Genomic DNA, 24,373 nt, shown 5'->3' on the forward strand with positions numbered 1-24,373 from the left:
TGAACTTTACTTCAGACTCCCACTGGAGATTATATTAGATTAGCTGTTTGTTGCATCTTGATGTCGTGAAGTTCTCTGACCAACAAAATGTTCAAAAATCTTGAGACTGAAACACAAGATCTGATGGATGCTGACTTTAAACAACTTAGGCATTCTGGGAAATCTTCTTTGAGATGGTCTTGGCTAAACTGCTCTGCTACATTCTAAAACCATGGGTTAAAAACAACCCAATTTGGGTAATGTTTATCCCAAGGGCTGGGTAAATATAGGACGGAACACACGTTGGTTTAATTTTACCCAGCAAACTGGGTTGTTTATTTAACCCAGTATAATAGGTTTATTCATTTTAACTATAACACTAGCTTCTTTTTTTACTTCATACATGAATTAATGTTTACAGATTAACTTAAATCCTAAAACTTTTGTAAACCACTGATTTGCATGATAACTTCCTTTATCTTATTGCCTATTTTAAACATTATACAGCACAGCTACAATTTTATAGATCAAATAAAATGTACACAAACCTGTATTTTATTCAAGAAATGCATAAATTCGCTGTCTCCTAAGAGGACGCAAAAACCGCAATAACTCAACCACTGGATTACGTCTGACCCAGGAGATGAGTTACACAAAAACTACCCAAACACTGAAAAAATACCCCAAAAAACTGATCCAAAAGGCTCGACCCAGGATTTGTGTTGAAAAATAACTCAGGGATGTTAGAGTGTATAGCTAGGCTGAGCTGGTCTTCAACTAATAAATGTCTTTACAATCAATTGAGCAATTTACAATCACACACACACACACACACACACACACACACACACACACACACACACATATAATTTATTATATTTTAATAACATTTATGATTATAATTGTAATTCATGGTTTTCATGGTTATTTTATTTACTTATTTTTTAAGTTTAGCTGATTTTGCAGCCTAAAATGTGTCCAAAATCTCTTTAAAACCATCAATATTTCAGCCTGACCAGATTGGGAGATCAGTTAAGTAATGAAATCTAGAGCATCTATATAGAGAGATTTTACAGTTTCTGATGGTGTTTCACAGATCAAAGCAGAAAACTGTTCCTTATTCACACAAACCCAGTGTGTACGTTTACCACAGCGCTTCAAATATTGAAAAAAGGATTGATTTGATTTGCATCTGGCGATGACACGTGATTTCTGAGCCACCGCTTCAAAGTTTTATACCTTTATTATTCAATAATTTACTCTCATAAATCTAGTACAAAAGATCAGCCAATAAAGAACAAACACATATAACATCGACACTCTCAACTGCACGCTTGCTTTATTGACTTGACTGCAGATGTATAAATAACAGCGCGGGTGAAGAGTGTAATAGCTAAAGTTTCTCGCTCTGCTTTATTGAGCATGTAAATAAGCACTGGAGCCTCACTCCTTCACCGCATCTCCTGTAACTTTATTATTTACTGACTCTGTTAAACGGCTCCACCACACAGGCAAGAGTTTCTAAAATGAACAATTATTGCTTGTTTTTGGCTCCAGTTCTCCCTCTGTTACCCCGTTTACAAGTGAACATTAAAAGCACTGCTAACAATATCATCTATTCACCCTCAGCTGTCGTTCATAGAGGTGTGCGGCGTCTTCAAAGGCCCAACAAAATGAAACTGCTACAAACGTGATGGTGATTCCATGTGTGTATCGGCCGCGGTCGTAAAAAGGTGATGTCAGCACAGACCCGGCCATTCCGTCACCCAAACTAACCTCAAAACCTCCGTTCTGCCGGGATTAGGCCTCTTTCAGGAGCCAGATCTGTCAGGCTCTGGTCTTGATTATTTAGGATCAGTTTTATTGCCATGGAAATTATGGCTAATTCTATATCAGCCGTTCAGTAACGTGCGGTGAAATCTTGTCATGGGTAGGCTGTGACCTATCAATGTGTGGAATATATGTTCATATATTCATTCAGTTAATTTAGCAACCCAAGTTCATATCAGGCATCATCAGATCGCTGCCTGCATTCAGCAAAGTCAGTCATGTGAGGCTAATGCACAATCAAATATAATAATCAAATTAATGGACACATCTATCTTATGACTTATACAACAAACAAATGTTTTGTGCGGGACACAGAGAAGGAGGCGGCGCGACAGCCTAGTCACTCCATCAAAATGCGCAAACGCGCACAGACAGCCACGGCGCACACACACACACACACACACACACACACTTTTGGTCTGGTGACGGCGCACCAGGCTACAGTCAGAAAACATTGCGTCAGCAGTACAGCTTTAAAGTACAAAAACAGCTTATTCGCTCCTACAAACTGCTAGGCGCACACACCGACACGCAATACTAGATGCTAGTATTCGGGAAGCGCGCGGATTGAGTGAGAGCGAGTAGATCACGTGACATGAAGCAAGCTCGGTCTCTGCCTCAATGTTGATAATTCAAGACAGCATGAGAACTGACTGCGCATGCGCAAATCTACATAAACTACGTTCTATGGACCAAAGAGGCACCGCTCACCTCTGCCTCAATGGCCATGGCTTTTGAATTTCCTGCATGAAACAACGGTTTTTAGGAGCAAACAATGGCAAAATGAGTATATTATGTGTATTCCTGAAAATGTTTGTTACAAAAAATAATATTTGGAATAAAATTAATGCAATTAATAATGTGGTGAATTAATAAAGCTCTTGGAATTAATAAATGTAATGTCAACATTTCCTTTGGTGAGGCACTGCCTACCCTGCCTACCCTGACCGCACGTCCCTGCAGATATACAGCCTAAGCTGTGTACTGGAGTGGTTTGGTGAAAGCTGAAGTCACTAAACTTTGTGGTTTTTTTGTCTTAAATTCATATGAATACAAATGTGGAAGAGCAGGAAAGGGACTGAGTGACTCTCCTTAATATATATATATATATATATATATATATATATATATATATATATATATATATATATATATATATATATATTTTTTTTTTTTTTTTTTTTTTAACTAAATAATAATAATAATTAAAATATTATATGACATACAGTGGCATGCGGATGTTTGGGAACCCCTGTAAAAAATTTAAATAATTTTAGCAAAAAAAGAGCGGTCTTTCAAAATGCATGTTCTTTTTTATTTAGTTCTGTCCTAAGATATTTTACATAAACTATGTTTAAATTTAGTCCACAAGAAAAAAATAGCTGAAATTATTAAATTAACCTGATTCAAAAGTTTGGGAACCCTTGGTTCTTAATACTGTGTGTGGTTACCTGGATGATCCACGACTGTTTTTTGTTCTGTGATGGTTGTTAATGGGTTCCTTGTTTGTTCTGAACAGTTAAACTGAGCACTATTTCTTCAGAAAAATGCTCCAGCTCCTGCAGATTCATCAGTTTTCCAGCATCTTTTGCATATTTGACCCCTTCCAGTAGTGACTGGGGGTGAAAACTTTTTGAATTTGAAGAACAAGGTATATTGTACTTAATTTGTCTTCCAGGATGCAAATAAAATGTTGACTTTTCATCCTGTTCAAAAGTTTTCACCCCTTAATGCGTAATTTTTCCTTATTGTTTATTTATTTATAATTGTTATACAACCCGAATTCCGGAAAAGTTGGGACGTTTTTTAAATTTGAATAAAATGAAACCTAAAAGACTTTCAAATCACATGAGCCAATATTTTATTCACAATAGAACATAGATAACATAGCAAATGTTTAAACTGAGAAAGTTCACAATTTTATGCACAAAATGAGCTCATTTCAATTTTGATTTCTGCTACAGGTCTCAAAATAGTTGGGACGGGGCATGTTTACCATGGTGTAGCATCTCCTTTTCTTTTCAAAACAGTTTGAAGACGTCTGGGCATTGAGGCTATGAGTTGCTGGAGTTTTGCTGTTGGAATTTGGTCCCATTCTTGCCTTATATAGATTTCCAGCTGCTGAAGAGTTCGTGGTCGTCTTTGACGTATTTTTCATTTAATGATGCGCCAAATGTTCTCTATAGGTGAAAGATCTGGACTGCAGGCAGGCCAGGTTAGCACCCGGACTCTTCTACGACGAAGCCATGCTGTTGTTATAGCTGCAGTATGTGGTTTTGCATTGTCCTGCTGAAATAAACAAGGCCTTCCCTGAAATAGACGTTGTTTGGAGGGAAACATATGTTGCTCTAAAACCTTTATATACCTTTCAGCATTCACAGAGCCTTCCAAAACATGCAAGCTGCCCATACCATATGCACTTATGCACCCCCATACCATCAGAGATGCTGGCTTTTGAACTGAACGCTGATAACATGCTGGAAGGTCTCCCTCCTCTTTAGCCCGGAGGACACGGCGTCCGTGATTTCCAACAAGAATGTCAAATTTGGACTCGTCTGACCATAAAACACTATTCCACTTTGAAATAGTCCATTTTAAATGAGCCTTGGCCCACAGGACACGACGGCGCTTCTGGACCATGTTCACATATGGCTTCCTTTTTGCATGATAGAGCTTTAGTTAGCATCTGCTGATGGCACGGCGGATTGTGTTTACTGACAGTGGTTTCTGAAAGTATTCCTGGGCCCATTTACAACCCGAATTCCGGAAAAGTTGGGACGTTTTTTACATTTTAATAAAATGAAAACTAAAAGACTTTCAAATCACATGAGCCAATATTTTATTCACAATAGAACATAGATAACATAGCAAATGTTTAAACTGAGAAAGCTTACAATTTTATGCACAAAATGAGCTCATTTCAATTTTGATTTCTGCTACAGGTCTCAAAATAGTTGGGACGGGGCATGTTTACCATGGTGTAGCATCTCCTTTTCTTTTCAAAACAGTTTGAAGACGTCTGGGCATTGAGGCTATGAGTTGCTGGAGTTTTGCTGTTGGAATTTGGTCCCATTCTTGCCTTATATAGATTTCCAGCTGCTGAAGAGTTCGTGGTCGTCTTTGACGTATTTTTCGTTTAATGATGCGCCAAATGTTCTCTATAGGTGAAAGATCTGGACTGCAGGCAGGCCAGGTTAGCACCCGGACTCTTCTACGATGAAGCCATGCTGTTGTTATAGCTGCAGTATGTGGTTTTGCATTGTCCTGCTGAAATAAACAAGGCCTTCCCTGAAATAGACGTTGTTTGGAGGGAAGCATATGTTGCTCTAAAACCTTTATATACCTTTCAGCATTCACAGAGCCTTCCAAAACATGCAAGCTGCCCATACCGTATGCACTTATGCACCCCCATACCATCAGAGATGCTGGCTTTTGAACTGAACGCTGATAACATGCTGGAAGGTCTCCCTCCTCTTTAGCCCGGAGGACACGGCGTCCGTGATTTCCAACAAGAATGTCAAATGTGGACTCGTCTGACCATAAAACACTATTCCACTTTGAAATAGTCCATTTTAAATGAGCCTTGGCCCACAGGACACGACGGCGCTTCTGGACCATGTTCACATATGGCTTCCTTTTTGCATGATAGAGCTTTAGTTGGCATCTGCTGATGGCACGGCGGATTGTGTTTAACGACAGTGGTTTCTGAAAGTATTCCTGGGCCCATTTACTAATGTCATTGACACAATCATGCCGATGAGTGATGCAGTGTCGTCTGAGAGCCCGAAGACCACGGGCATCCAATAAAGGTCTCCGGCCTTGTCCCTTACGCACAGAGATTTCTCCAGTTTCTCTGAATCTTTTGATGATGTTATGTACTGTAGATCATGAGATTTGCAAAGCCTTTGCAATTTGACGTTGAGGAACATTGTTTTTAAAGATTTCCACAATTTTTTTACGCAGTCTTTCACAGATTGGAGAGCCTCTGCCCATCTTTACTTCTGAGAGACTCTGCTTCTCTAAGACAAAGCTTTTATAGCTAATCATGTTACAGACCTGATATCAATTAACTTAATTAATCACTAGATGTTCTCCCAGCTGAATCTTTTCAAAACTGCTTGCTTTTTTAGCCATTTGTTGCCCCCGTGCCAACTTTTTTGAGACCTGTAGCAGGCATTAAATTTTAAATGAGCTAATTAAGTGGATAAAAGTGTAACATTTCTCAGTTTAAACATTTGCTACGTTATCTATGTTCTATTGTGAATAAAATATTGGCTCATGTGATTTGAAATTCCTTTAGTTTTCATTTTATTAAAATTTAAAAAAACGTCCCAACTTTTCCGGAATTCGGGTTGTAGTAATGTCATTGACACAATCATGCCGATGAGTGATGCAGTGTCGTCTGAGAGCCCGAAGACCACGGGCATCCAATAAAGGTCTCCGGCCTTGTCCCTTACGCACAGAGATTTCTCCAGTTTCTCTGAATCTTTTGATGATGTTATGCACTGTAGATGATGAGATTTGCAAAGCCTTTGCAATTTGACGTTGAGGAACATTGTTTTTAAAGTTTTCCACAATTTTTTTACGCAGTCTTTCACAGATTGGAGAGCCTTTGCCCATCTTTACTTCTGAGAGACTCTGCTTCTCTAAGACAAAGCTTTTATAGCTAATCATGTTACAGACCTGATATCAATTAACCAAATTAATCACTAGATGTTCTCCCAGCTGAATCTTTTCAAAACTGCTTGCTTTTTTAGCCATTTGTTGCCCCCGTTCCAACTTTTTTGAGACCTGTAGCAGGCATTAAATTTTAAATGAGCTAATTAAGTGGATAAAAGTGTAAAATTTCTCAGTTTAAACATTTGCTACGTTATCTATGTTCTATTGTGAATAAAATATTGGCTCATGTGATTTGAAATTCCTTTAGTTTTCATTTTATTAAAATTTAAAAAACGTCCCAACTTTTTCGTAATTCGGGTTGTAGTAGGATTATTTTAATGGACAGAGACAGAAAACCAACCAAAAATCCAGAAAAAACCCCACATTATATAAAGGTTAGAGATTGATTTGCATTTCAGTGAGTGAAATAATTATTTGATCCCTTGCCAACCAGCAAGAACTCTGGCTCCCATCTATATCTTCCATTCCAACCTTTCCCACCACCATGGACAAAACCAGAGAGCTGTCAAAGGATGTCAGAGACAAGATTGTAGATCTGTACAAGGCTTGAATGGGCTACAAGACCATCAGCAAGAAGCTTGGTGAGAAGGAGAGAGCTGGTACGATTATTCGGAATTGGAAGAAATAACAAAATAACCATCAATCTGCCTCGGTCTGGAGCTCTGTGCAAGATCTCACCTCATGGGCTGAGGATGATCATGAGAAAGGTGAGGGATCAGCCCAAAACTACACGGGTGGAGCTTGTTAATGATCTTAAGGCAGTTGGACCACAGTCACCCAGCAAAACATTGGTAACACACTACACCGCAATGGACTGAAATCCTGCAGAGCCCACAAGGTCCCCCTGGTCAAGAAGGCACATGTGCAGGCCTGTTTAAAGTTTGCCAAAGAACATGTAATGATTCACAGAAGGTTTGGGAGAAAGTGCTGTGGTCAGATGAGACCAAAATTGAGCTCTTTGGCATTAAATCGACTCGCCGTGTTTGGAGGGAGAGAAATTAATGACCCCAAGAACACCCTCCCTACAGTCAAGCACGGAGGAGGAAACATTATGTTTTGGGCTGTTTTTCTGCTAAGGGTACAGGACGACTTCAACACAATGAGGGACAAATTGACGGGGCCATGTACTGTAAAATCTTGGACGAAAACGTCCTTCCCTCAGCCCAAAACACTGAAGATGGGTCATGGATGGGTCTTCCAGCACGACAATGGCACTAACCATACTGCCAAGGAGACATTGGAGTGGCTCAAGAAGAAGCACATTAAGTTCATGGAGTGGCCTAGCCAGTCTCCAGACCTCAATCCATTAGAAAATCTGTGGAGGAAGCTGAAACTTTGAGTTGCCAAACGTTAACCTTAAATGAAACTTTGAGTTGCCAAACGTTAACCTAAAATGAAACCTTAACGATTCAGAGAGGATCTGTAAAGAGGAGTGGATTAAAATCAATCCTGAGATGTGTGTAAACCTGGGGACTACAAAAAACTTATTACCTCAGTGCTTGTCAACAAGGGTTTCTGCACCAAGTATTAAAGGGTTAGTTCGCCCAATTTGCAAAATTATGTCATTAATAACTTACCCTCATGTTGTTCCAAACCCGTGAGACCTCCGTTTATTTTTGGAACACAGTTTAAGATATTTTAGATTTAGTCCGAGAGCTCTCATTCCCTCCATTGAAGCTGTGTGTACGGTATACTGTCCGTATCCAGAAAGGTAATAAAAACATCATCAAAGTAGTCCATGTGACATCAGAGGGGTCAGTTAGAATTTTTTGAAGCATCGAAAATACATTTTGGTCCAAAAATAGCAAAAACTTTATTTATAGCAAAGACTTTATTCAGCATTGTCTTCTCTTCCGTGTCGATGTAACCGGAACTTTTTGAACCAGTTCACCAAATCGAACTGAATCATTTTAAACAGTTTGCATCTCCAATACGCATTAATCCACAAATGACTTAAGCTGTTAACTTTTTTAATGTGGCTGACACTCCCTCTGAGTTAAAACAAACCAATATCTCGGAGTAATTCATGCACTCAAACAGTACACTGACTGAACTGCTGTGAAGAGAGAACTGAAGATGAACACCGAGCCGAGCCAGATAATGACTCGTTCACGAGTCAAGAACCGTTTCTGTCAGACGTGTCTGATTCGAGAACCGAGGAGCTGATGATACTGCGCATGTGTGATTCACCGTGAAGCAAACCGACACACAGAGCGTCTGAACCGAACTGATTCTTTTGGTGATTGATTCTGAACTGATTCTGTGCTAATGTTATGAGCCCAGGAAAACCGAAGGCTTGCAATCATCGCCATTGACGTCATTACGTCGAGCGCAATAGAACCGGTGAACCATTTTCTTCAACCGGTTTATTGAATCAAACTGTCAGAAAGAACTTCTGGTGATCCGAAAACCGATGCAACCGGTTCTTGAATCGTGAACGAGTCATTATCTGGCTCGGCTCGGTGTTCATCTCTCTCTTCACAGCAGTTCAGTCAGTGTACTGTTTGAGTAAATGAATTACTCCGGGATATTGGTTTGTTTGAATTCAGAGGGAGTGTAAGCCACATAAAAAAAGTTAACAGCTTAACACATTTGTGGATTAATGCGTATTGGAGACGCGAAACCGTTTAAAATGATTCAGTTCGATTTGGTGAACTGGTTCAAAAAGATCCGGTTACATCGAATGATTTGTTCGCGAACCGGATATCACAAACTGCTTTGTTTTGAACTGTCTTACAACAGACACGGAAGAGAAGACAATGCTGAATAAAGTCATAGTTTTTGCTATTTTTTGACCAAAATGTATTTTCGATGCATCAAAAAATTCTAACTGACCCTCTGATGTCACATGGACTACTTTGATGATGTTTTTCTTACCTTTCTGGACATGGACAGTATACCGTACACACAGCTTCAATGTAGGGACTGAGAGCTCTCGGACTAAATCTAAAATATCTTAAACTGTGTTCCAAAGATAAATGGAGGTCTTACTGGTTTGGAACGACTTGAGGGTGAGTTATTAATGACATAACCCTTATGGAACAAAAATATATTGCAGTATATTGGAAAATATCATGTAATATATTAGGCATATATTCTTATATATATATATTTATTTTTTCCAATATATTGCAATATACTGAAAGCGGCAATCATTTGTATATTTTGCAATATATAATATAATATATGTATCATCAATATATTATTCAGTGTATTCAAATATATAATATATTAGAAAATAAAAATGGAAAATAATATATTACAATATATCACAATATATTTTAAGAAATATATTGGTAAATATATTTTCCTTTCGCAAGGGAATTTTCATTTTTGGGTGAACTATCCCTTTAAGTCGTGTTTTGCTTGGGGATCAAATACTTGTTTCACTCACTGAAATGCAAATCAATTTCTAACCTTTATATAATGTGCTTTTTTTCTGGATTTTTTTGGGTGGTATTCTGTCTCTATACATTAAAATAAATATATATATATAATTACAGTATGTCATTTTGACATGGGAAAGAAATTGTAAATGAATGTTGAATGGAAAAAAATATTGCAGTTTAGTTTTAATATAACATAAAATAACTATTTTAATTTAAAGTCTGCATGTGGTTTCATGCTATCTGCTTGAGATAAGCTGCACTATACAGATATGAATGTATGATATGTACATATGATATCACTGTTATAGCATATAGAACAGACGGGGCCACAAGAAAGAGCTTCATTAGGGTCTTTATAAAGGTCTGATTTAAATCGAATCAGACCTGAAATAGATGCAGTTTCCAGGGAGACAGTTGTCACGGCAAGCCTGTTTAAAAGCATTGATTAGCAATGTTGTGTTCATGCCGTCACCTCAGCAGGCTGCGAATGCAAAAGAGATTTATAAATAGCATGGGTTGAAGAAAGACTATCTGTGAGTGATTTTAAAAAAGTAATGCTCAGCAGGCTTAGTCAGTGTTTTAGTGATGTCGTCAGTCAATGAAATGTCTAGAACAAAGATCACTGGTCTGTGCTATTGTGGAGATTTCACTTACTTGTTTTTCCTTCTTTCAGCTGACACGCTGGAGCATTATGACGTAATTGAACCACACCTGCTCATCGGAGGACAGCAGAGACCGGTCAGTCTAATAAAGTCAATGGTAAGTCACTGGTAAAGTCAAGTTCCCAGTTTTTCTCTCAGAAACACATTATGGCCACATACACATTGCAGCTAAATTCAGTTGTCAGTTCACCTTTTAGTGCTTAGTCCTGTTGTATACATAGTTCAGTAATTCATGGGAGTGAAAACTGCATTCTACAACCACTGACTCCCGAACAATGCAGGAATTGACAACCGCATTTAAAGAAATTATATGCACTATTCATACCAACTTGAATAATTGGTTGTTAATGCTGTTTTTAAAGAGTTTTTTTTATATATGTGCAGTGCAGAAAATCACAGGGGTAAATTTTTGACTCCTTAGTGTTGTCGGAGCTTGCCTGAAAAACAAAAACAAACAAACAATAAGAACAAGCCCATAATAAGCTCATATCCAAACGTGTTATCTTGGAAGTGAGACACATACAAAAATATAGTGACCTGCATATGCCTACTCCATAATGCCTACTTTATTTACTCCATAATTTGTATTGTTTCAAGAGCAGAGCCCAAACATCAAACTTAAAGATGCTTAATAAGCCACAATTATAATAAGTGGACATGGCAACCCTTCAAGCACACATAATGCATAGGGTTGCCAAGTCTGCTGTTTTCCCGCGGAATTTAGCTACTTTTAAATGGCTGCCGTGGGTAAATTTTTTCCCCCTGCAGGTTTATGGTTTGACATAATCCATAAATTACATTTGACTGAAATGCTTGTACCAAATATGTTATATTCTACCAATGATAAAACTGTGTTAGATGCTAAATGTTCTATTTTGTGAAGGAAAGCCACTGGTGTAAAGCCTTTGTGTTGTGTTTATGATCACAACGATATTGGTTTTCAAATAGCATAACAGTGTCTGTAAAATATGAACTTTAGGTATGGGAATTGCATATTTTGATATTTGGGATATGGTCATTTGGCTACTTTTGCATGCAGACCTGGCAACACCTAACATAAAAAGGTTTTGGTTGTTGTAATATTACTTATTAGACAACACAAATTGCGGATACCAAATGTGCAAGATGGCATACTGTTGCTATGGTTACCACGGTGTCAATCTTTGCCGTTTCGATAGTAAGTTCAGTTCTGTTCACACACAAAACTGTAATTTAGGGCATTAACTCAAGTATTTAAATATGGCTGGGTTTACAGTGAAACTTTACAGTGTCCACTTGGCCTTTGAAAGTTAAAAGTGTTTTGTAAAATTACTGTAGATTTACTGTAGATATACTGTAGACTAAAGTCTTATGATATTTAGTCAACTAAAACTAGACTTAAACTAAAAACAATTCAGATTACTAAAATATGACTAAACTAAATGGCATTTTAGTCAAAAGACTATGACTAATTTTATAATCAAAATTTGCTACCAAAATTAACACTGTACAGTCTGGACAGTCAATGGAGGGTGTAACTCTGGGAATATAGTGGAGGAACTGTATTAGCTGGACTCACATCATCAAAAAATGAGCACATGCTTTACCTGCCGTGCCACATCTCTTTACATCTGTTTTTCAGACCACTGTTCTTCTTTATTACCCAGTTTGCACAGGCACACTGTCTGACACAATGACATTCTCCTGTAAAGTTTCCTGGAGCAGCGAAAGGTCATCCCTTAATACTCCCAACACCACATGTCAAGCCTGGGATGAAGCTCTTCAACCGAAATGCTGTGTTTCTTTTTTGTGGGACATTAATAATTGATACTGACACTTGGCTTCTTTTGCTCCAATGCAGCAATGGCTGTTTGGATCCTCCAGGTGGTCTTTGATAAAATCGAAATGGGAGGTAATATTATTGTTGGAGACCAGAGATTATTCGGCAATGCAAGTCTCTCTTGTTCCTTTTCAATAGATTTATGAACTAGAGATGGAGATTATGACCAAAAAGATTAGTTGACTGATTCGTTCAGTGACTCTTTCACCAGTAGGGGCGAATTAATACCTGAAAGCCGACAAAAGTCAATGCCAGTTACTTTTGAAGACCTCTGGGAGCTTCACAAAGTTCTTTCATACTTCTTGCTTTGACACTTTTGTTTTACACTCTTGCAGTGATGTCACTTTGAAATGTCCCTGCAGAACCCTTACAAGGGTGTTACATTTGCTCCATTTGTTTGCTTTACTGTGGATTAGTGGAGGTCAAAGGTGTTAGCGCTGTTTTTTAACCAAGTTACATCCATAAGAGCATCAACCCCTAAATGTCTTTTCATCAGAGATTTATAAATGCACTCCCACAAACCCACAAACTCTCAATGTACCCCATGCGGTTTAATAGTTTTTCAAACAAATACAGTGAATGCTACATCCATGCATTTAATAAAGTAATAGGCCACAGGCTGACGTATGTTACAGTGATTTTACCATGGGAAACCATGTATTTTCATTTCCCTTAAGTATTACTTAAGTATACTTAAGTAAATTTCAAAAATATTTTAAGTATACAAAAATCACTGTTCTAGTAGTATACTTGTAAGTGTACTATTTCAATACTCATTGGGACTAAATTGGCCCACTTTCTAGTATATACTTTTAAGTATACTTTAAGAATAACAGTAGCAAACTTTGAGTACACAACTATGTTTTTAGTTTGTACTTCAACTATACTAAAAGTGAACTTAGTATTTTTAGTACACTTTGTAGTATAGTCTCAGTAAACTACTAGTTTAGTAGTTTTAAACTGCAAATATACTTGTTAATTTTCTTTAAGTGAACTTTACATCATAACTTTAAGTATACTACTCCATACTCAGTATACTATGTCCATATTTAGATATTAATTTGTATTTTTGTTATATGAATATCTGAACATACAAAACATCAAAAGAAGGAACAAGGTATCTGCTGGTAAACAAACAAACAAACAAAAAAACATTATATTCTAGCTTCATGCATTCTTTTTTATGAAAACATTAAAGATAAATAAATAAATACATTATATTTTGTGAAAAAAAGCTGAAAAAAGACTATGAGTTGGATTCAGAATGATAATCAAAATGTAGATGGAGTCGATCAACACCCCAAAGCTCTTCATGGGTCGAAATTTTATTCCATAATGTTACACAGTTTTGATGCTGCTTTATGCATCTGTTGTTTCGGTTTCTTCTTTGTTTATGTTTTGGAAATTCTGTACAGAAAATGTGTTATAGCGCCCCCTACCTGATAACAATGAAACCATGGATTCCCGGAGCACAAGTATAGCTCAAATATATTTAGACTTCTTCTAAGTATAAGTCAGGCATACTTAAATGTGACTTAAAGTATATTTCTGAGAAGTACTTAAAAAGTAGAATGAAAGCATACTTTCCTCTTTTAAGTTTACAAGAAGTATACTAATCGTACACTTGAATAAACTTCTTTTTTGTAAGGGTTGGCTTTTGTTTAATCTGCTTTTCTTTTTTTCCATCACTTGGATGAAGGTCAGCCCATATTCTAGGTCAAATTTGTGCTAAAGATTTAACTTTCCCACCGTCTACCTCAGTGTGTATGTGTCACGGTCGTAGCCATGCATTAGCACGCATATGCAATGATGCATGGGCCTCTTCATGTTTGACAGATGATTCATGCTTATTTCTGCTGTATTTTGTCAACGCCTGGCTGATTTAAATCCATTTCCCTTAGAGCCTTGGAGTAAATCTGCCGAACTTTCAGACTTACAGAGCGTGAAGTGAATTACTGTCAGAGAGAATTGAAACATAAAACTAATCCTGACAGCTACAGACTTACGACACAATGGTGGATTAATTTTATCCTGTACAAAAGCCCACTCAAATCTGGAAATATGCTTTCTCTCGCTGTCTATTGGTCTGAGGACTTACATTGTCTTAAATACAGTGGTTAGAACTTCGTCTTCCATGAATATAACCACTAACATAAGTTAAGCAAACAAGAAACAGCTATTGCAACCCATTTTACTTTCATAATTTGATGCATTCGGGATGAACCGTAATACTTAACGCAAATAAAGATGTGCGACCACATTACAATTCTTCAATCCATTGGGAATATGTGTTTTTGTACTAACCACTAATAATATGTTCAATTAACCAGTTAATAGTTGACTTGTATGAATAAACCAGCAATTTATTTACTTATGTCATGCAATCATAAACTCTAACATAACATTTCAAATTATTATCCGTAAATCAAAACCAAGTAAAAGCATTCAGACGGATTGAAGTGTGATGAGATAGGTTTGCAATCATAGTGTGGTATGTGGTTATGGAGGGTCCAGATTTGGCACAGGTGTGTGTAATAATGTAATCAATCAATCAGCTGTCATCTCTTCAAGTGGCAATCAACCAGTTATATTTACCAAAGCAGGGGTCAAACCCAAATCAAACACACCTGCCTTTAATTTTTAAGTGATCCTGAAGACCTTAATTAGTTGCTTCAGGTGTGCTTGATTATGACTGGAGCTGAACTTCACAAGACAGTTGATTGCCAGGAGCAGGGTTGGGCACACCTGTACTAGAGTATATGGGTGGATGCAGATGAAATGCTAATAAAACTACAGGTGTCTAATGAGAGGATTTGGTCTAATTTTTCAAATCTTCATAGGTTGATCATTAATTTTGTTTCTTGCGAAGCCACTAGAAGGCAAGCCTGCAACCTTAAGCATAATGGCATAATTATTAAAAAGCATAATTTTTTTTAAATTGATGTCAATGGAGGTATGGATTCACTATGCTGAATAAATAGCTTTTTAGAGGAAAGTGCTTATTGTTTAATGAATCGACAGCCTATCAGATAATCTTCAATATGTTTTACATTAAACAATACTTTTTTAAGAGTTTACACTGAAAAAAAAATGCAGTTTTATATTCCAAGTTAATGATGCAAGTTTACTGTTACACTTTCTCCAATTGTAAGTAATACAGACCCTCTTATCTCCCTATCGAAAGACAACCTCTGGTTTCTGTGTTCAATAAAAATAAAAAGTTTCTCACTGTGTTCGTAACAGCATATTACTACTGTACTACTCCACTGAACACTTGCCAGCTGTATCCCACGATGCAGTCCACAATGCAATGCACTTATTGTGACCATTTTGATGGATGATCAGTATCTGCCATGATTCTGAACATCTATTTAATTTGGTGTAAAACGTCATTTTTGAACTCACTTTCTTTTTTATTTGTTTTTTTTCACCATCCATTAATGTGGAGACTATGGGGAGTGATTTTAGAAAATGTGAATTGTGTGTCTTCTGTTTTAATACATTTGTTTTCAGTTTAGGAGATCATGCATTTCTTCATTCTCTTTTGTCTGGTTTTAGGGTCATCCTGGATCACTGAAGGTGCTAATAGAAGTGGATGGAGAGCAGCTGCTACTTGATCTGCAGAAAAATGAGTAAATCCGTCTTTATTCTGGCACTTTACCACATACAAGGTACCACAGAACAATGATGGTAACAATAAGTAAAACCATGGCACGCTGATATACTATGGCAGGGGTTTTTAGTCTTTTAAATGCCACGGACCCCAAATATGATCATCCTCTTGTGAAGGAACCCATCATAAAATTAAAAAAAGAGCTATGTGTTTGTATGCATAAATACCTAGTTTGTATTTTATATAAACTAATGTAATATGTGAAAAATATTGTTTGGAAATTATTTTTTCCTATTACATTAAGTTTTTTTTTTAACCCCCAATATACTGTTTGTTCGTTCATTCTAGTTTTAGTTCACTTTTTATTATAATTATTAGTTACTCATTTTTACAGACTCTCTAGCGCTTCTATGCATGACATCTGTGTTGGCAGTTTCTTTTGTCCAACAGTTTATTATTAATATTTTTATCAATATTTATTTGTAATATCGGGTGTTTTGACTTTTAATAAACCTAAAACATATTTTGTAGTGATATGTTTTTAAGTGATATGTTTGTAAGAGCGTAAAAGCTGTGTTTTGTTACTTAAATAGGACATGCTATGTAGCCACAGTTAGTTGCTTATTTAGAGTATATATTTAATGGGTTTGTCCATTCTCGCATCATTGTCTATATTGTATAGAATAGCAGAGAAGCTATTCATTCAGTCCATATTTTCGGTTGGTGTTTGATTTCTACATGAGGCATTGTAGTATATCTTTATTTTTTGCGTTTGAAGGCTGAGCTGATGTTCTGTGTTTCAGAAGTGTTAGACCAGTGTGACGCAGTCAATCAGGTCGGCGTAACGAAGCTCCTGTCAAACGAACCCTTGCCTGTGCTGTTTTTGAATGCAAATGAACAATCGCTCTGACAGCTTCATGCCGGAGGCAACAAAACAGAGTCTAATTACTGAATCTGCTGATTTCCATGCTCTTCATTTGTTTTGCTGTATATCATCCAGAGAGCGAGAGGGTGGGAGAGTAACTTCATTGCGTGAGCTTCTGATTTTATATTCAGGTCTCTGGTAACAGAGCATGTGTGAATGTGAACCAGAGCGTGAAGAATTAAAAAAAACATTCAAAATTTGTGGCGCATTTAAAGTTGCGGCGTAAGTGACCTTGACGTTATAGATTTCTTGTAGGCTACATACACAGTGCTGCTAAATGCGGCCCAGATCTTGATATGAGACAGGAAACACAAAAAGTGTTTTCTGCTCACCAAGGCTGCATTTATTTGATCAAAAAAAAAAAAAACGGTAATATTGTGAAATATTATTACGATTAAAAATAACTGTTTTCTATTGAATGTAAAAGTAATTTATTTCTGTGATGTAAAGCTGAATTTTAAGCATCATTACTCTTCAGTGTCATATGATCCTTTAGAAATTATTCTAAGATGTTGATTTGCTGTTATTTTAGTAACATTTAATTATTATTAGTGTTGAAAACCGTTGTGCTGCTTCATATTTTTGTGGAAACCATGATACATTTAATTTTTTCAGGATTCTTTGTTGAATAGAAAGTTCAAAAGAACAGCATTTATTTGAAATATAATTATTTTGTAATATTATAAATGTCACTTCTGATCAGTTACATTCTTACTAAATGAGCAATTAATGAAAAAAAAATGTCTGGCCCCAAAGTTTTGAAAAGCATTATATATAAATGTTTTATAGACAGAACACCAGTATTGCCATAGAGCCTGTTTTCCAGAAAACCTCAGCTTCACTGTTATTGTGGCTTTTGGCTGAGGCTGTGGTGGTCAGACAGTGTCATGTGGAAATTAAATCCAGCATTTGTTATACTGTATAAGTAAGAGAGTGAGAGAGATCTCGTGTGAGTCTCCCGCTCCAGTGAAGCTGATGAATTCCAGTTGTTGAAACTGGATGAAGCAGAGTGGAGTAGAAAAAACATTCATCAAATGAAATTATCAAAGTTGAAAGCTTGGATTTTTTTTTTCAAACTCTGATTTCAGCACAAGGAGTTCAAAATGTTGTGGGAGGTGCTCAGCACACTGATTTACAAGGTCAAAGATTTTTATTCCTTTCATAAGCAGCAGTGAAACACATGATGACCAGTTTATGTTCTTTATGTTCCTAGTCTTTTAATCTATGAATGCTTGATCACAGTTTAGTAACTGTAAGACTATGACCAAGTCAAAGCAGTAGATGTGCACTGAAATATATCAATGCATGTTTTCTGTAAGAAATACAGTAATAAATAGTTGCCGGTAGACCATGACTTCCACTGTAGGGAAAAAATACTATGCAGTTCAATGGCTACCGGTAAATCTTCAAAACATATTTTTGTGTGTGTGTGTGTGTGTGTTCGGCAGAAAAGTAACAAGACATGAAGCTAAATTAAATGGTCTTTGTTCATTTATATAACAACATGAATTCAATTTAATCTTCTTGATTTTAATCAAAGCCCCTAATTAAGTTGTACGAGTAAATTTAATTTCTGTGAATAACCCTGAAGTGGAAATGGAGGTAAAATTGGTTCTTTTTTTCTCTCTTCACAGTCAGAACACAGTGCATTATTCTTCTGCCTAGTCAAATACAGAAGTATAATTTAGCAAACAGTGGGGTGGCATCACTGCTGTAGTTTCTGCGGTTGTGTTAAGATGCTGCACTGACTAGGGTGCATCGGGATGTTCAGTATGTTGGTATATTAGTATGCAGGTTATTTAGTGCATTATTTTCCTGCATAAAGTCAAAGTCAAAGTCTTCTATATTTATATAGCGCTATAAACAAAATACATTGCGTCAAAGCAACTGAACAACATTCATTAGGAAAACAGTGTCAATAATGCAAAATGACAGTTAAAGGAAGTTCATCATTGAATTCAGTGATGTCATCTCTGTTCAGTTAAATAGTGTCTATGCATTTATTTGCAATCAAGTCAACAATATCGCTGTAGATGAAGTGACCCCAACTAAGCAAGCCAGAGGCGACAGCGGCAAGGAACCGAAACTCCATCGATGACAGAATGGAGAAAAATCCTTGGGAGAAACCAGGCTCAGTTGGGGGGCCAGTTCTCCTCTGACCAGACGAAACCAGTAGTTCAATTCCAGGTTGCAGCAAAGTCAGATTGTGCAGAAGATTGTGTTTCCTGTGGTCTTGTCCTGGTGCTCCTCTGAGACAGGTCTTTACAGGGGATCTGTATCTGGGGCTCTAGTTGTCCTGGTCTCCGCTGTCTTTCATGGATGTAGAGGTCCTTTCTAGGTGCTGATCCACCATCTGGTTTGGATACGTACTGGATCCGTGTGACTGCAGTGACCCTCTGATCTGGACACAGACTGGATCTGGTGGCTACGGTGACCTCGGAATAAGAGAGAAACAGACAAATATTAGTGAGATGCCATTCTTCTAATGATGTAGCAAGTACATAGGGTGTTATGGGAAGTGTTTCCGGTTCCGGTTTACCTAATTAATGCAGCCTAAAAATCCTTTAACGGATTTGGATATTAAAAGAATGTAGTATGTATGTACCACACATAGTATGTTATGTGTATGCCAGGTTAAAGAGATGGGTATTTAATCAAGATTTAAACTGCAAGAGTGTGTCTGCCTCCCGAACAATGTTAGGTAAGTTATTCCAGAGTTTAGGCGCCAAATATGAAAAGGATCTGCCGCCTGCAGTTGATTTTGATATTCTAGGTATTATCAAATTGCCTGAGTTTTGAGAACGTAGCGGACGTAGAGGATTATAATGTAAAAGGAGCTCATTCAAATACTGAGGTGCTAAACCATTCAGGGCTTTATAAGTAATAAGCAATATTTTAAAATCTATACGATGCTTGATAGGGAGCCAGTGCAGTGTTGACAGGACCGGGCTAATATGGTCATACTTCCTGGTTCTAGTAAGGACTCTTGCTGCTGCATTTTGGACTAGCTGTAGTTTGTTTACTAAGCGTGCAGAACAACCACCCAATAAAGCATTACAATAATCTAACCTTGAGGTCATAAATGCATGGATTAACATTTCTGCATTTGACATTGAGAGCATAGGCCGTAATTTAGATATATTTTTGAGATGGAAAAATGCAGTTTTACAAATGCTAGAAACGTGGCTTTCTAAGGAAAGATTGCGATCAAATAGCACACCTATGTTCCTAACTGATGACGAAGAATTGACAGAGCAACCATCAAGTCTTAGACAGTGTTCTAGGTTATTACAAGCGGAGTTTTTAGGTCCTATAATTAACAACTCTGTTTTTTCAGAATTTAGCAGTATGAAATTACTCGTCATCCAGTTTTTTATATCGACTATGCAATCCATTAGTTTTTCAAATTGGTGTGTTTCACCGGGCTGCGAAGAAATATAGAGCTGAGTATCATCAGCATAACAGTGAAAGCTAACACCATGTTTCCTGATGATATCTCCCAAGGGTAACATATAAAGCGTGAAGAGTAGCGGCCCTAGTACTGAGCCTTGAGCTACTCCATACTGCACTTGTGATCGATAGGATACATCTTCATTCACTGCTACGAACTGATGGCGGTCATATAAGTACGATTTAAACCATGCTAATGCACTTCCACTGATGCCAACAAAGTGTTCAAGTCTATGCAAAAGAATGTTGTGGTCAATTGTGTCAAACGCAGCACTAATATCCAATAAAACTAATAGAGAGATACACCCATGATCAGATGATAAGAGCAGATCATTTGTAACTCTAAGTAGAGCAGTCTCAGTACTATGATACGGTCTAAATCCTGACTGGAAATCCTCACATATACCATTTTTCTCTAAGAAGGAATATAATTGTGAGGATACCAGCTTTTCTAGTATCTTGGACAGAAAAGGGAGATTCGAGATTGGTCTATAATTAACTAGTTCTTTGGGGTCAAGTTGTGGTTTTTTGATGAGAGGATTAAAAACAGCCAGTTTGAAGGTTTTGGGGACATATCCTAATGACAATGAGGAATTAATAATAGTCAGAAGAGGATCTATGACTTCTGGAAGCATCTCTTTTAGGAGCTTAGATGGTATAGGGTCTAACATACATGTTGTTGGTTTAGATGATTTAACAAGTTTATACAATTCTTCCTCTCCTATGGTAGAGAATGAGTGGAACTGCTCCTCGGGGGGTCTATAGTGCACTGTCTGATGTGATACTGTAGCTGACGGCTGAATGGTTGCAATTTTATCGCTAATAGTATCGATTTTAGAAGTAAAGTAGTTCATAAAGTCATTACTGCTGTGGTGTTGGGAAATGTCAAGACTTGTTGAGGCTTTATTTTTCATTAATTTAGCCACTGTATTGAATAAATACCTGGGGTTATGTTTGTTTTCTTCTAAAAGAGAAGAAAAGTAATCAGATCTAGCAGTTTTTAATGCTTTTCTGTAGGATATGTTACTTTCCCCCCAAGCAATACGAAATACCTCTAGTTTTGTTTTCCTCGAGCTACGCTCCATTTTTCAGGCTGCTCTCTTTAGGGTGCGAGTATGCTCATTATACCATGGTGTCAAACTGTTTTCCTTAACCTTCCTTAAGCGTAAAGGAGCAACTTTATTTAAAGTGCTAGAAAAGAGAGAGTCCATAGTTTCTGTTACATCATCAAGTTGTTCTGAGGTTGTGGATATGCTAAGGAATTTGGTTACATCAGGAAGATAACTTAAAAAGCAGTCTTTTGTGTTAGAAGTGATGGTTCTTCCATACTTGTAACAAAAAGTAGAATTTACAATTTTGGCTATATGAAGTTTGCACAGAACTAAATAATGATCTGAGATATCATCACTTGGCTGAATAATTTCAACACCATCAACATCAATTCCATGTGACAGTATTAAATCTAGAGTATGATTTCGACAATGAGTAGGTCCTGAAACGCGTTGTCTAACCCCAATAGAGTTCAGAGTGTCTATAAATGCTGATCCCAATGCATCTTTTTCATTATCAACATGGATATTAAAATCACCAACTATTAGAACTTTATCTGCAGCCAGAACTAACTCAGATGTAAAATCACCAAACTCTTTAATAAAGTCTGTATGGTGCCCTGGTGGCCTGTATACAGTAGCCAGTACAAACATAACAGGGGATTTATCATTAACATTTGTTTCTCTGGATAATGTTATATGAAGCACCATTACTTCAAACGAGTTATACTTGAAGCCTGCCCTCTGAGAAATCCTGAAAACGTTGTTATAATTTTTTTTAAACGTTTTTTGTTTTTTCTAGTTCGGGGAACAGACACAGTCTCTATAGTGTGATATCTAGGTGAAAGAGTCTCTATGTGCTGAGAATTAACTGACCTCTGTGATGGGAGGCAGCTAGCAGACGGTCGGTTTAGCCAGTCTGTCTGCTTCCTGACCTGAGCCCCAGTTAGTCAAGTATAAACACTAAGACTATTTGCCATATTTCTAGAGAGAAGAGTGGCGCCACCCCAGGAGGGATGAAGACCATCTCTTTTCAACAGGTCAGGTCTGCCCCAAAAGCTCGTCCAATTGTCTATGAAACCTATGCTATTCTGTGGGCACCACTTAGACATCCAGCCATTGAGTGATGACAATCTGCTATGCATCTCATCACCACGGTAAGCAGGGAGGGGACCAGAGCATATTACAGTGTCTGACATCGTGCTTGCAAGTTCACACACCTCTTTAATGTTATTTTTAGTGATCTCCGACTGGCGAAGTCGAACATCATTAGCGCCGGCATGAATAACAATCTTACTGTATTTACGTTTAGCATTAGCCAGCACTTTTAAATTTGCCAAGATGTCAGGCGCTCTGGCTCCCGGTAAACATTTGACTATGGTGGCTGGTGTCTCTATATTCACGTTCCGTACAATAGAATCACCAATAACTAGAGCACTTTCATCAGGTTTCTCAGTGGGTGCATCACTGAGTGGGGAGAACCTTTTTAATGTTTTGATCGGAACAGAAGAACGGTGTTTTGACCCACGACTACGCTGCCTCACCGTCACCCAGTTGCCCTGCTGCAGGGGCTCTGTTTCCGGAGCCGAACAATGTACAGGAATCCCATCCAAAGCCGTATCTAGAGCCCTAACATTCTTACTGTCCTCAATTAAAGTTTGGATGCGTGTCTCTAATTCTGAAATCTTCTCTGTCAGCCTAACTATTTCCCTTCATTTATCACATGTGAATCCCTCATCAGCGACAGAGATAGATAAACTGTACATGTGGCAAGAGGTGCAAGTAACAATGATGAGAGAAGCCATTACTCACCGTGCTTGATTAAATATTCTTACTGCGGTTGTTTGATGAACTTGTGAAAAACTGGAGCGAGAGGAGAAAAGAAAACAGCTATAGGTTCGAATGAAAACGCTAATGACAAGCTAACGAGTGCTAACGCTTTCAACATAGTCATGTTGCAATCTTTATTGGACCTGTAACATATATATTTTTAAGCAAAATCAAAGCCTGCTATGCTCAGGATGAGCGGAAGTGATTTTTGAACTGTTCCCATGGTAATGTGAGGGGCGTGTGAGAGAGAGAGACAGAGGGGTTGAGAGGAGACCACCTCTCATGAGCGCTGGAGACGTGTTATTATTAGAGACATGACCCTTCCATGTGCCAGACAGGAAAACAAGATCTCCACACCTTCTCACATTATCATGAAGCGATAAACCCAAGCGGATGTTTAACACAGACTCCTGGAAAGTGTTTCAGATGGAGCACAGAGTCTAATTCAGAGGAACATAAGAAGAGAAGAGAAGAGAAGAGAAGAGAAGAGAAGAGAAGAGAAGAGAAGAGAAGAGAAGAGAAGAGAAGAGAAGAGAAGATACAATTCAAGAGTTCAAAAAAAAAAAAAACCCTGGCCGGTGGTTCTCAATTGAATTTTTCTCTAGGGCACAGTTTTTATGTGATTTTACAAGTGGCAACCAAACACCATACCAAAACTATATTTAAAAATATATATTTAGTAATTCAATAACACTTTTACTATACAAAACAATCACTGGAATAGTTTTGAACAATTTTACTGTATTAGGAATTTTGTTGCAATTTTTTTTTTAATTATATGTATATATATATGTTTTGAATAATAATTGATATCTATATATATATATGATAAAAACTAAAATATTTTTTGCATTATAAATATTTTTTTCATATATATATATATATATATATATATATATATATATATATATATATATATATATATATATATATATATATATATATATATATATATATATAAGTGTGGTTTGGTTTGGTATAGGGGTGGTGCTAGCGCAGTGGATAAGACACATGTCTTTGGTGTGAGAGACCCGGGTTCGAATCCACTGTGAGACACCAATGTGTCCCTGAGCAAGACACTTAACCCCTAGTTGCTCCAGAGGTGTGCGACCTCTGACATATGTGGCAATTGTAAGTCGCTTTGGAT

General features: G+C 37.3%; 1 protein-coding gene across 1 annotated transcript in view; it reads left to right on the forward strand.

The window, feature by feature from the left end:
- Positions 1-24,373, forward strand: part of LOC132121705 (disintegrin and metalloproteinase domain-containing protein 12-like) — a 104,169-nt gene that overhangs the window by 18,261 nt on the left and 61,535 nt on the right. Inside the window, exons 2-3 of the mRNA XM_059531416.1 lie at positions 10,552-10,637; positions 15,918-15,991. Of these exons, the coding sequence (XP_059387399.1) occupies positions 10,552-10,637; positions 15,918-15,991 (160 nt within the window). The remainder of the gene's footprint in view (positions 1-10,551; positions 10,638-15,917; positions 15,992-24,373) is intronic.

The sequence above is a fragment of the Carassius carassius genome, chromosome 39 (genome assembly GCF_963082965.1).
Source record: "Carassius carassius chromosome 39, fCarCar2.1, whole genome shotgun sequence".
Lineage (NCBI taxonomy): Eukaryota > Metazoa > Chordata > Actinopteri > Cypriniformes > Cyprinidae > Carassius > Carassius carassius.